Source organism: Heloderma suspectum, chromosome 1, assembly GCF_057233095.1.
Source record: "Heloderma suspectum isolate Gila_16-S chromosome 1, 16-S_ref, whole genome shotgun sequence".
NCBI lineage: Eukaryota > Metazoa > Chordata > Lepidosauria > Squamata > Helodermatidae > Heloderma > Heloderma suspectum.
Genome location: NC_139458.1, coordinates 97,990,696 through 98,004,984, shown reverse-complemented (window position 1 = coordinate 98,004,984; position 14,289 = coordinate 97,990,696). Strand labels below are relative to the sequence as shown.

At 39.2% G+C, this 14,289-nt stretch overlaps 1 protein-coding gene across 1 annotated transcript in view; it reads right to left on the bottom strand.

The window, feature by feature from the left end:
• ZDHHC13 (zDHHC palmitoyltransferase 13) overlaps positions 1–14,289 on the bottom strand; it is a 40,613-nt gene that overhangs the window by 14,187 nt on the left and 12,137 nt on the right. Inside the window, exons 5-10 of the mRNA XM_084852244.1 lie at positions 11,838–11,982; positions 10,599–10,663; positions 7,958–8,120; positions 6,103–6,228; positions 4,738–4,871; positions 2,684–2,784 (exon numbers count right to left, since the gene is read on the bottom strand). Coding sequence (XP_084708370.1) covers positions 2,684–2,784; positions 4,738–4,871; positions 6,103–6,228; positions 7,958–8,120; positions 10,599–10,663; positions 11,838–11,982 — 734 coding nt within the window. The remainder of the gene's footprint in view (positions 1–2,683; positions 2,785–4,737; positions 4,872–6,102; positions 6,229–7,957; positions 8,121–10,598; positions 10,664–11,837; positions 11,983–14,289) is intronic.

Sequence of the window (14,289 nt, the reverse complement as noted above, 5' to 3'; positions counted from 1 at the left end):
ACTGACCTCTGAACTGCTTGGTTTAAATTAATTTGAATTGATGACTTTTGATATTTTTCATTGACAAAAAATAATCTAGATGAATTTTGTGGTATGTTCGCTTATTTCTTTTTATCTATTTATAGAGACACAGGAACATCAAGTAAAAAATTACCACTTTTTGGTGGCAGGGGGGAGGCTCCTAAAGAGGAAATAAGATTCAGGAAAAAGACAGGGAAAGGAAATTAGAAATGTAACATCAACTCTAAACAGGATAAAAAGAATGTGCAGTTTGAGAAGAGAAACTATCAGGTTTTTAATGAGCAAAAAAACAGAATCCAAATTAGAAAATAAAACTAATTTTTTTAAGGAATTGGCAAAGGAGGATTTCAGAAGTATAGTTATTACTAGCTTCTAAAAATAAGTTACAAGTACCAAACGTCACATTAGAAAACTAATTCAACATTACACTCCATAAAATACTTATTCTGATTAAACAGGTGAAGAAAAATAGGTTATTGGATTTGACAGTTTTGTATCTAATTTCCATCAAACATTTGAACACTGAATACAATCGATATATTCTGTGTCTATTACGAAAATTTTGGTCAGTACAATGATCAGATACTCTGAGCTGGATTGGATGACACCTCTCCCTGATCCAGCCCATTACATGTGGCTGACTGTCCACATAGGAATGCAACATCCAAATACAGCATATTCCAATGTATTAGGGTAAAGTAACAATCAATTACTGGATTTTGGGGGACCAACAGGACGTAGGCCATATTCAAACATTTTTCTCTGTGTGGACATGCTGAGATGGCAAAGGCATCTTTGAGCGCAATTGTATGGTAGTTTGAACACTCTTTGGCATTGTTACAGGGAACTAAACGGCTGGCACAAGTTGTTAACAGATTTCAGGGAAATAATCTAGGGTAAAACATATACAGTACACAAACCAACCATAAAGAAGACCACCCACTCCTAACCTTAGTTATAATTATGAGGCAGCTGAGTTCTGTTACTTAAGTCAATGTTTTGCACACATTATTTCAGGCACTAAACCAGCCTCCCCAAGCTAGTACCCAGCAGACATTTTGGACTACAACTCCCATCATCACTGGACACTGACCATGCTGGCTGAGGCTGATGTAGTACAAAACATCTGGAGGTCATAGGGCTGGGGAAGGCTTGTGTAGTATTTAAAATAAAAGATTACAACTAATTTACAAAAATTTTGAAAAAGGAAGCTTCAAAGTCATAATGCAGCAGCACAATTACTAAATATCTTTCTTTGGAGCCAAGCAAACATATGCATGCATCCTTTGCTGGAATATGTCCAAGTAGTTCACAGGAATTAATCCAGATAATTGTATTAATGGGACCTCATTAAAAAGCATACCAAAAGAAAATGCCACTTCAGAGATGAAGTAATTAACATTGAAATACTATTTAGTACTAGAGTAGATCAGAGCTAGCTTAAAAAAGTAATTATTTTTACTTACAAGAGCTTCTCTACTGTTATCCTTTTTGTTTGTTAAGAAAATGATTTTATTAAGCCCTGTGTGTAAAAACAAGACAAAACAGAAGGCAGCAAATATAGTATTTGCATGTCACATTCATGCTGTTCACCCAAAGCATCCAAGTAAACTAGCAATTCTATGCCATTTATAGATGCCATGAGAGCATATTGCCCTACTAGGAAAAAGGGCCATGTTGTGTACTTGACTTGAAAAGAAGCTAGGTTTAACTATGCTGTAAGCCAGGGATGGGCAGAAGGTAGATTTCCAGATGTTTTAGCCAACAGTTAGGAATGCTGGGAGTAGAAACATAGAATCATAGGATCATAAGGTTGGAAGGGGCCTACAAGACCATCGAGTCCAACCCCTTGCTCAGTGCAGGAAGCCTGATTCCCAGGCAGTCTCCCATCCAAGTCCTAATCAGGGCTGACCCTACTTAGCTTCCAAGATCAGACAAGATCAGGCACACATCTGGAGATTTACTTTCTGCCCACCCCTGCTGTAAGCTATGTGTTGTCTACCAAAACATAGCAATTTTTTTTTTGCACAGATAGCATAATACACTGCTACATATTCAGGTGTTTGTACCACATTTTCACTCATTTTTGATAATGCTTTGCTGGTGTTTATCCCAACCCAATGAATTCTTTGTAGGTCTGTCCTACCACTAGTAGACAAAAATGCTGCTGAGAAGAAGGGTGAATCTGAGTCTAGGATGTGTGAACAGTACTGCAGTTAAAAATAGGGGGGAAATACTGAACTTAGTTCAAACATCTCCTTTCCCCTCTCTTGACTGCATAACAGGTCATCAGTGCTGACAGAGGCCAACAGCCCTGATTATTAGGGATATGATTTATAAGGTATAGGAATAGGTTTACAGTCTCAAGCTGTGTTCTAAAATTTGAGGCCATTGTGTTTAAATTAGCTTTAGTTCTTACTTCAACAAATACCCATCATACAAACTCAATTTTTTTTGGTAAGTAGCTCAAAAGTCTCTTGACAGCATCCTATAAAGTGTTACGTTCTGATGCTAAGCAAGCTCCCTTGCAAGAGTGAAAAATTTATTTATTATTTATTTATTATCAGATTTTATATAAACTTTCCATGGAAATTGGGTACATCAGCATCTGCAAGAACAAGACCTTGTTTATTCTGCGTTATTTACCAAGCACAAAGGATATCAGGCAGGAAACAGATGAAGCAGGTCCATGATATCCAGAAGATAGAACCAAGCATGAATGTTACTGGAAAATATTTCAGTTTGTTGAATCCGACAAACAACCTGAAAAGGGAAATATAAAAATCTTTCAAAGCAGTATCTGACACACAAATGTTCAAAATAATATTTAGAATTATTTAGTGAGTTATATGACAACAGTTTAGTACAAACCAGTCTAATCCTGATTTGCTTTAACTAAGTGGTCAGAGCACACCACAGTTCATATAACATGGTTAAAATATAACAGTGGTTTGCTTTAAAATGAGAGCAGAAGTTTTCACTCTCCTCCTCTTTCAACAAAGGAGAAGTAGGAAGAGAGCACGTGTTCAAGACTTGTGTAGACTCATTCATATAGTGGGAAATCATGGTTTTGTGTTATGTCTCAACTGAGCCTAATAAGTCCCAGAAAGTGCACGGTTGAGGTCAATGGGAATTTAAATAATTATAACAGGCTGCTTCACACATTACTATTTTCATACATGGAAGGCACTTGTATGAAACCCACATGAGGATTGTCATCCCCTACATCCATGTAATTTACTGCATGCACGCTTGGTTTGCACACTCTAGGAAACCAAAGCCAATCGCCCCTTCCCATTGCATGTATCCAAACTTAACTACGTAAGTGTATGATTGTTAGGTGTGACATGGGGGTTTCATGCATTTTCCAATATGGAAGTGATTTCTGCATTAAAGAATCATGCGTGAACCAGATCTCTAGCTTTCTTTGGATTGTTCTCAGTGTCATCACACCACCCAATACCTCAAGTGCCAGAGACATATTTTGATAAAGAGACATAAATCTTGCACATGGAGGAGGAGGAAGAGGAGGGGCAGTGCAGGAGCCCAAGGCTCACAATTGGAAATCCCGTAAACCAGGAGTTTCCAAACTGTTGGGGCCTATGGGCACATTTAGCATTTTGAAAATGTGCCCTGGACACCACCACAAATTGACTGCTGTAGGGGGTTGGGGAGGCAATCACAAAAATGTTAGCAGTGCCCCCTTATCTGTGTTTGTGTGTATGCGCATGAATATACTCCCTGTCTGTATGCTACTCACTCTGGCTTCTCTCTCTCTCTCTCACTCTCTGATGCCTCTTATATCTCTCTCTGGCTCCTCAATTCTCTCTCCCTGGCCCTTTCTTCCTTCTCTCTAGGTCCTCTCTCTCTCTCTCTCTCTCCCCCTTTCCTTCTTTCTCTCTGACTGTTCCTTCTTTCTATCTCTCTGGCTTCCCTTCCTTCCTCTCTCTCTGGCTCCTTTTTCTTTCTCTCCTACTTCTCTCTCTCTGGCTTCTTTCCTTCCTTCTTTCCTTCCTTCCTTCCTTCCTTCCTTCCTTCTCTGACATTCTTCCTTCCTCTAGATCTCTGGCTCTGCTTTTCTCTCTCTCTGGCTCTTCTTCCATTCTTTCCCCTCTTCTGGCTTCTCTTTCATCCCCCCTACCCAGTCTCTCTCTCTCTCTCTCTCCTTTTTTCTCTCTCTGATCCCTCACTTTCTCCCTCTGGCCCCTCTTTCTATTGCCCTCTCTGCCCATCCCTATGCAACTGACCAGAGCAATTTCTCTGGCTGGAGGGGAAGAAAAGCTCACCCCTGGTCAAGGACCCTTGTTGCCTTAATGGACATTGATGGGGGGTGTACTTTGTGCCCCCCTCCAGCCATTTCTCAGCAATGTAGACATTTTTCACTTGCAGAGGGGGAAAATAGCTTGGTGGGCACCTCAGCCTGGTCTTGCGGGTGCAGTGGCACGACATGGGCACTACACTGGGGAACCCTGACCTAAACCATACTTTAGGTTTTTATCTGAAAAGGACCATAATTTTTTAATCAAGCATTTTCATTCAGAATCTAAAAATATTTCCTTGTTGCAGGTCCAAGAATAAATAGTATAGAAAAGCCTTCCCCAACCTGGTGCTCTCCAGCACATCTAGAGGGCACCAGTCTTTGGGGAAGTCTGCTGTAAAACAAAGCAAACTTTGTTGTAATCTAGAAATAATCACAAGAAAGCTAGATGCACCTACCTTGCAAACAAGGACAGAACAACAAGTATGAAGATTAGCAAGCCTCCTTTCAATAGCCAAGAATCAGAATTTAGGTCTGTTACATATCCTATTGCCCATATCAACACCAATGATGAGATAAGCAACAACAAGAACTATAATAAAATCAAATAGAATAGGTATCATTACAATATACTATAGTGGGATCAAAATGAGAAAATTGGCAAAGAAGCCAGAAGAGGATGCTGCTTAAATGGAAAAAAAAAAAAAAAGTGGGTGAGATGGGGGTCTCACACAGCAATCCCTGAAGCAGCCTTGCCTATCAGCTTGAAAGCAGAGCTAATTTAGCACCATGTTCCATCATCTTGGCTTTGCTTTTCTCTACTTGATGGGGAGTAATATCCCAGAAATAACTACTGCCCTCCTTCCACAGGCAGATAATAGGTAATTTAACAAAAATAAATCATGCTGAATACAATAACTCAAGTGATGCATTTCTTTCTTTTTTATATAATAAACTATAATTAGGGACCTATAGCCAAACATTTGGCTGATTTGTTTAAATAAAAATGTGAAATTCTGTCATCTCCCTCAGTTGTATTTTATCTTTTACTCCTATATTGTTGCCAGGTTTAGACCCTAAGAAGGCTCCTGTAGCTCTCAGAGTTATGTAGAATGGAGGTCTTTTCCAGATGTATTTATTCATTTGAAGCATCTTAACGCTACTCTTCAGCTGAAAAGGCTCCCAGAGCGGCTTACATGCAATCAATAAAACAAGACAGCCCCTCCCATAGATTTACAATCTAAAAGACAGAAGGAAAAAGGGATGAGGAGGAGAGAGGGGAAAACAAGCAAAGACAGGAACCAATTCTTAAGGTTCAGTAGTAGTTCTTATAACGACCAGGTGAAACCGAAGAAGTTCAGAGAGAGGAAGAGCCCGAAGAAGCAAATCTTTCGGCAGAGCTGCTTCTGCAGCAGTCTGATGGAATGGCTGCTGCCAGGTGCTGCTGTGATAGAGAAAGCATACCTGGTGGAATGTTCCCTTCTACTAAAGCTACTAGAACCCTCTCAGGGTATGAACCTGGCAACTCTATACCCCTTGGATGTACTGGCTGTCTACTCTCTCCCAACCACTAACAGCTAAGATCCTCCTTTCCTGAAACCCTATGTGAGGCTCCTCCACCATCCGCACTTTCTCCTTGCTTTCTTCAACTCTGTGCTTCCACCATCCATTCTTTAATGCTGGACCTGCCAGCAGATTCCATTAAGTCCATGGCCAATTCCAACCCAACCAATCTGTGTGAATCTCCCACCACCCCTACCAAAATACTGTCTGTTGTTTTTAAGTGCATTGCTGCCTGCTAAGATTTGTTTCAATGTTGATACCTCATTTTTTTCCAGAATCCTCAGAAACCTTGAAGTTCTTCTGTCTCTCATCCTTTCTTCTTCAGAAAGCAAGTGAATAATTATGCGATTTTTAATTTGATGAGCAAGATCAAGTGGTCTCTCTCCCTTTAAAAAAATGCATCAAGTACATTAAAAACGAAGAAAAATGAGGAAAACTTAAAAACGGTTCTGTGGCTGCTTCATTTTAAAACCCAACTAACTACCTGCTCCTAAGGTACTTAGGATGGGATAATTCTAATGTGACTTCGCAAAACACAATGTAAGGTCTTCACTGAAACTTGATAAGCTCATAAAAATGCTTAAAAATTGGGGGTGGGAAGAAGATTAGCAGATATATTATCTTTATGCAAATGAATCCAATTATGACAAATTGGTGGACTAACTTCAGCACTAATTATAAATGGATTTGAATAATTGCACCCTCTTTGTGGCATGAAGTCATATTTCCAAGTAACATTTAAATTAGATAGCATTACAATCCCTAGGGGTGTACCAGAAGACTCAAAGAACCGGATATTTTAAGTAGTCTGCAATATAACAATACAACAGGAGCAATAAAAGCACATTATTAATGCCTTATGTTATTTAAATATACACACATGCCTAAAGATGAAAGAAATTATACTTTGTTTAATTAATTAAAGTTACAATCCCACATTTATTCAACACGCTATTTTAAAAATCACAGCTTGAACTATTCACAAAAGAATATCATAAAGGTAATCTTTTCAGACACCAAGTGTTCTAATAATCAAGACCTGTTATAATAATTAACTGTCCCTCCTCCCACCAACAGATAATCACTATTCATCTTTTGAAAAACTTCTTCAGTGATTTCCCTCAGACATTAGTATGTCTTAATCCTTCTCTGTTTTTTCAAACAGAGAAAGCCATCCAGATGGATGCGGTGTTTTGTTCTACAAATGTTTCTTAAAGCAAATAATAATAGCAGTAATTAGCTGATAGTAGCCAAAGAGATGTACCCAAGAGTTTGGGCATTCTAAATGGAATTCTTAACTTTTTTTGCCTGAATTGGCAGACCACCATACCATATCACAATCTGCTCTTGAAAGCACATTTTGCCATGTGGCATTCACAGCATGGCTGCTGTTCAAGAAACAAGCCCAAAGCCTTCTTGGGCACAAAGAACTAGTCACACAGTTCTTCAGATGCCAGCCAACATTTATTCATTATTTCGAACACTACAAAATGCTTTAGATACATTATTCTAGTAATCTTTACAACTCTGCAAGGTAGGATCTTATTATACCCATATTGCAGATGGGTTCTGGGGATGAGAGACAATGGTCTACCTAAAGCCATTTTGTGAGTTTATGGTAAACCAGAACCTTCTGGTTTACACTTTTAGGGGTGCAATCCTGTGCATGCTTAGACAAAAGAAGTCCCAGAACTCTCAGCATTCCCCAGCCAGCATGGCTGGCTGGGGAACACTGGGAGCTGTAAGACTTCTTTTCTGTCTAAATATGGATAGGATCGCACCCTTAGCCACTACACAACATCAGCACTCAAATGGGTCCAATTCCTGCATAAGCTTAGAAATTCCTGGCTTTCATTTTTATAACGGTACTAAAATGTTTATATAGTTAAGCTATCCAGGCACATACACATTCAACTTCTGAACACAGAGAGGGATATCATCCATGATTTAGGAAAACAGAATAGCAGTGGCTAACATTGCTCTTTACTTTCACACTGAAATCAAGATGTTTTTGTTTTAGCGAGAAGGAGGATTTAGCCCTAAAGCCATACTTTGAAAACTGACTTGCAGTTTTAATAGCTAGGAGGATCTTTAAGGATGAAAACTCAATCATACCTTGACATTTTTGATGTCCAGGCTGGACCCAGCTTCTAATAATACATCTACAGCACTAACATTTCCTGCTTTAATGGCCCAGTGCAATGCAGTGTTCTTCTCTGTGTTGTCTACAGCTTTAACAGAAGGATTAAACTTTAATAGAAAACGCGTAGGTTCCACCCTTAAAGAAAACAAAGATATACAACAAGCTAGTAAGAAGAAGGCACTTCACCTTAACTATTTTTAAATAGTTCATTCTATTAATAGTATCCCTGGCATGCTGATAGTTAGGAATACATTCCAGAGGGGTAGCCATGGTAGTCTGTTACAGGAAACATCAGACATGTCCCTTGATTCTTTTGAGATTATCAGATTTACCTGTTCATCTTTAGAGTACCACAGGACTCTTTTTGCATCATCTCGGAATAAGGAGATCTAAAAATCTGATGTTAAATACTCATGGACAAAACATACGGGACATTGGAATTCTGTGATTGCATCTACACCGGGGTGGGAAGGGTGCGCTCATGTAGGCAGAAGCCCTAAAAGCTACCACTAGAAGGAAATGCTTCCTACCTGCATTTATATTTAGGAACATAAGCAGCTGCCTTATACCAGGTCAGACTATTTGTTCATCTAGGGGTAGACAACCTGGGGTAGTATCCAATGGGGCCCTTGTGCGGGTGGTCCAAGCCTGCTGGCAGAGGCGCATGTGCGGGCAGCCGTGATGTAGTGCTTCTTAGGCCAAGTGCCGCAACAACTGCAAACTCTCCACAACCTGCCCCTTCCAGAAATGAGCATTTCCACTTGCTGCTACACTTGCCCCCAGAAGTGCTACACTGAGGCCACCAGTGGCAGGGCCGTGTGTACTCTAAAGCCAGTGGCTTGGGCCACCCACACAAAGGCTCCTTTGGATACTGCCCCTGATGTCCTCTAGATATTCTTCAGTCCTAACCAAGAAGGCAAATGGTCAGTGATTATGGTAGTTGTCGTGCAAAACATCCGAAGGGTGCCTGGTTGCCTATTCCTACAACAGGCACACATCTTTCACATTACCTGCTACCTAATTCTTTTAACTGGAGATGCCAGGGATTGAACCTGGGACCTTGGGTGGTTCCAGATAAGGCTTTTATTGTGCAGTCACCCTGCCACATTGACATACTGGGGGCATTGGGGGGGGGCGGTCTAGACAATGTCATCTTCCATTTGTAACCTTGCCATTTTTTCTCACTGCTTTTTCTGTATTTTTTCTTTCCACAAAACAGCCACTAAAGAGGGAAAAGATGGAATAACTACATAGTGGCTTTTGACCGGCAGTGCAAGGAACCCTCTGCCTGGAAGCATCCCTTGTGCAAGCAAAGCATATGCTTTTTATCAACAAGATAGAGTGCAACCACAGCTACTACTTTAATGGTGTAAAGTTTACCCTATTGCTATAGGAGGAATCAAGAACTTCCCAGCTAGGAAAGAAAAATAAGTGTGCACTGGAATCCTACACTGAATTGGAGCAGCCCCCACACAGAACAGAAATGTATGTTTGAGCACACTGAGATGTCTAGATGAGGACGAATTTTAATCTGGTGAGACTGTATTGGTCACAGAAGAAAAGCAGTTACATGATGCAGGTCTTCAGGGAAGTTTCATTGTATGCAGTCATCTTCAAAAGCAGGATACTAAATTAACGTAGCTTCCGTGAAAACACTGGACCTGATTAGCTCAATGCAGCAGCACAATTTACTTATAATGAGAATATGCAGCGTAAGGGGTCGCATAAAAATATGAGAAAAGATAAACAAAAACAATATTCTCATGTGATTATACTTCCAATCATCACTGATGTCGTAATTTCTGTATTTTTAATAAAAAATAGGATCCTCTCAAGAATGCTATATATAAATCTATGAAACCAAGACTATTTAAATGAAACAGAAGTTTTTGGGAATAAGTTTTATCACACAAATACTACAGGTGGTATATAGGGAGAAAATCACAGGATAATATCCAATTCAAGGGAGAAACATCTGTGTAAGAAAGGATGGTATAAGTAAAAGAGCTTCAGCTATTGGGCAGTATAGAAATAAATACATACATACATACATACATACTTTTGCTTAAAAAGTATTAAAATTCTCATTTAAAACGTATTTAATGTCCAAGTGATTCTTATGCAGTTTGGCAAGACAAGATTTCTTAACTCAGAATGTAAACACATTCTTCTGTTTAAAGAAGAATTTGCACATGTTTGGAAAGTTTATAAGCACCTCATAGAAAACAAAATTATGAAAGGAAAAAAATGACAGAAACACTTTGAATTATCCTGTTATCCAAAAGGTCTCGTGTGGGACAGAAATAAGTGTTGAATATGGTTGTATCAATTTAATGAAAATTATACTTCTGGGGTGCATCAAATTTCCATTATAAAACTGCTTTTAGGAGTTTATCCATCAGTTGTGAACAACTGCTTTGGTAACAAATATGTCACTGTTATTTCTTCCAGAAAGTTTTGTTGAGTGGTTGTAGTAGTTTTTAAATACCACTGGCAAAAGGCTGCAATCATATACATACTTATTGGGGAGCAAATCTCCCCGAAATCAGCAGGGCTTACTTCTGAGGAAACATTATAATATTGCATGGCATGTTAGTGATAATCATTACTCACCCAATGACTTTGTGGGCTGACAGCATAAGAGGTGTCTGTCCATTGTGATCAGTGGTATCTACACTCTATCAAAAAAGATGAATAGTTCAGGAAATGAATGTATCAGCCAAATCTTCAGCTAGAGCCATAAACTGGCAATAGTGCATTGAATTAAACTGTGTATTTCATTAAACATTTATAGCTTAATAACTCTTTCATATGGGTCTTGCTTACACCGTTATAGACTATATGCATCAATTCTTCTCAACCAAATGGGAGTGCTAGAAACAGGCAACTTTAAAGAGTTGTACACTACAGCCTAGTAACACTACTTTCCATGAATATACACCCCATAATAGAGGCATTCATAGCAAAAGCAACGTATATATCTGAATAGCTTACTTTTAATGGTCATTTTTTGTTACAACATCATGTCAGGAGTATTAAAATAAATAATAATAAATATATAGGATGTTCACTAAACTAGCAGTTCGGTACATATCAACAACTAGTATTAGTACACTTTTCGGGGGGGGGGGGTGTTCCCCACCAAGCTGTAAATTCTTAGAGCCAAGACTCAAAGACAGAGCAGTTCAGGCTGCAATATTATCAGTGGTGAAAATGGGAAGGAATTAATAGGCATGGAATCTCAACAAAGCATGCAATCAATTCTTTTAAAATGCATTCTTTTTAAACTGAGGAAGGGGCGGTTAGTATGATGTTATGGATAAGGCTAAGAGATTTTTTAAAAACCCTTCAAAACATTAACATGCTAGGGCCAAGGGGTTGAGAATCAGGAGCAGAGTCTTCTAGTTATCAGTTTAAGTTGGAATACCAAAATAGTTTTCAGCTGGATTCTACAGGGAGCTAAAAGATTAAATAGGCTAATTCAAAAACTTATTCAGGCAGTAAATAAACAACGGGGTAAATCCCCACATCCCTGTCCCCCAGTCTGCTCTGGAGAGTCTCCCAACCTCCTGGAGCAGATCTGGGGTGCATGTGGGAGGCTGTGGGGACAGGCAAAATCTGTTTCGCCGGTGGTTTCTGTTCTGCTGGCAGACACACAGCCCTGGATACAACCCAAAATGTCTATGATAGGACAATGTGGCTGCTTCTATCTGTGTAATTATGAAAAAGGAGGTTCATGACAACACAAGGAATAGGACCCAAGTATGAACGGTCTGTCATAAGGCTATATACTACCATCCTCACAAAGTATGTTACTATTAGAAAATTAAATTTACCATACCAAAAACATACCTGACCCCTTGATATGAGGTAAGCTATGATGGGCATGTGTTGAAAAAGCACAGCCAAATGCAGGCTGCTGTAGCCTTCGCCATCAATAAGAGTTGGGTCTGCTCCCAATTTTAACAACAATATGACCATAGATAAATGCCCTTGTCTGGAAAGAGACAGAAGCTTTTATTTTTAGAATACTACTTATGTAGAAAAGTTCAAGTTCTATTACTAATGGGAAAGAAAAAACACTGATAAAAGGTCAACTCTGTCTAGAGCTTTCTTTCTTTCTTTATTCATGCATACATACAAACTACTTTTATACAGCTTAATATCCTAATATCTCTTGGCAGTTCACAATACACACATATATCAAAGACAGTATAAAACCAATATACAAACAGTGAAAGAACAAGAAAAACAATAACTACATTAAAACATTACAACAAGACAATCAGTCATAAAATGGAGCAGTGTCATAATTCACTACAAGTCAAGGAAGGCCTGTGTAAACAATATGTCTTCAAGAGGCATTAAAAGCTCAACACACGTGGGAAGGTGTTCCAGAGGGTGGGTGCCGCTACTGAGAAGGCCCGCTTACATGCTGTTCCTTGGCAACACACTATTGGTTGTGGAATTACCAACAAGGCTTCCTTGGAGGATCTCAGGGGTCGACTGGTTGTATATAGGGGACGGCAGTCAGATAAGTATCCTTGTCCCGAGTTGTTCAGGGCTTTGTAGAACAACAAAAACCTTGAATATGGCTTGGTAGACAGGCAGCCAGTGCAGTTCTTTTAACACAGGTGTAATATGTGTATAACTTTAGAACTGTAATTTAGAATTAAAACAGAACGTGTTTATAGCAGCCAAATATTAGTGACTAGCAAAAGGAAGAACAGAGTTGTTCCTACAGTGGAAGAGTGGCCGTGGAAAAATGTGGGAGGCAGAATAACTGATTAAATACAGTTTGGATAAGAAAAAAAGTCTAAAAAGAAGAGGATTAGAGAAAGAGAACTATACTTTATTTATGGAATTTTAGGATAAGCATATTAGGAATTTGGGAATGTGTCAACTTTGTGACCCACTGTGGTGGAGTTAAAAGTATCGGATAAGGACTGAGGAGAACCAGGTACAAATCTAGTCACTATCTCTCAACCTTCCTCACAGGCTTGTTGTGAAGGATAAAATGGGGGAAGGGTAAGAGAACCATGTACACCACTTTGAGTTCCTTGGAGAAAGGGTGGGATATAAATGTAATAAATAAATACTGTACTTATTTGGAAAATTATATTAAAATATTGAAATTGAATAAACAATTACGATTGGACAACAAATTTGTCTTGTGTGCATATTTCTTATTTGAGTTTTTGCCAAGAACTGAGATGAACAAAAAGAGTAAAGGAACAAATGACATGGGAGGAAGAAGAGAGCAACAAATATGTATTTATGTAGTTATATATGGGTCAGGGAGGAGGGCATGAGAGTTATGAGATCAACTGGAAGTGAGCTATCACATAAGAGCCCTGCTAGATCAGACCAAAGGCCTATCTAGTCTCTTTCTATCCTCACAGTGGCCAACCAGATGCCCATGGGAAGACCACAAGCAGAACATGAGTGCAATACCACCTCCACCCCTCCAGTGTGTGACCTCAGAAAAATGCTGAATAGCTTACCATTTTAAATGAACTTTTTGTTGGTGAAGCAAAATAAGGACTAATTCACATGCATGTATGGGGAGCACGCTAATTGTAATTCAGACAAGATTTCCAGTTTGTTTTGTTTAAGCAACCCTAGCATACAGTTATTTATTATGTGAATACCTTTGCTATACACAGAGGTTCCAGTATGCCATCAGTGGTTGTGGGAAAGAATTACAGAGTTGCTTATTGAAGATAAGGGTATGGCAAACCTATCAATCGAAACAGCAACTCCATACAATTTTTTTTTAAAGAATAGGAAGTCCATCCTTTTTGAAACATGTCTCTCAAAAGGTTTGTGTGAATTGGCCTAAAATACCTACAAATGGTTACTAACTCTGTACTTGTATATATCTATAAGGTTGTGAAATACAGTATTTGCCCCAGTCCTGCAACAGTAATCCATATATGGAAACAGATGTTGGCATGGATATCTGCTCTAGCAGTGTTAGAACAGGGAGTTATGCGTGGAAAAGCCCTTATTCAAGCATTGGCACTACTTAAAACCCAATGTCAAACTACACATTACTGGCCAACTCAAATGTCCAAATGTTCAGCCACTGTTTCTTCATTGCAAAGCAGTATCAGAAGGTGGCAACTGACAGGGGAGAAGCAACATGCAGACCAGAGGGATGCTTAATCCACCCCCTGCAACTCTTCTCCTTTCCCAAACCAGGGTTTCAGACATAGAGAGATTTCTAACCAAATAGTTATTAGGTGAGGTAGAAAGAGGGAGAAGGGGCTGGCTTGCGAGGTACTGCTAGGTGCTATAAAGC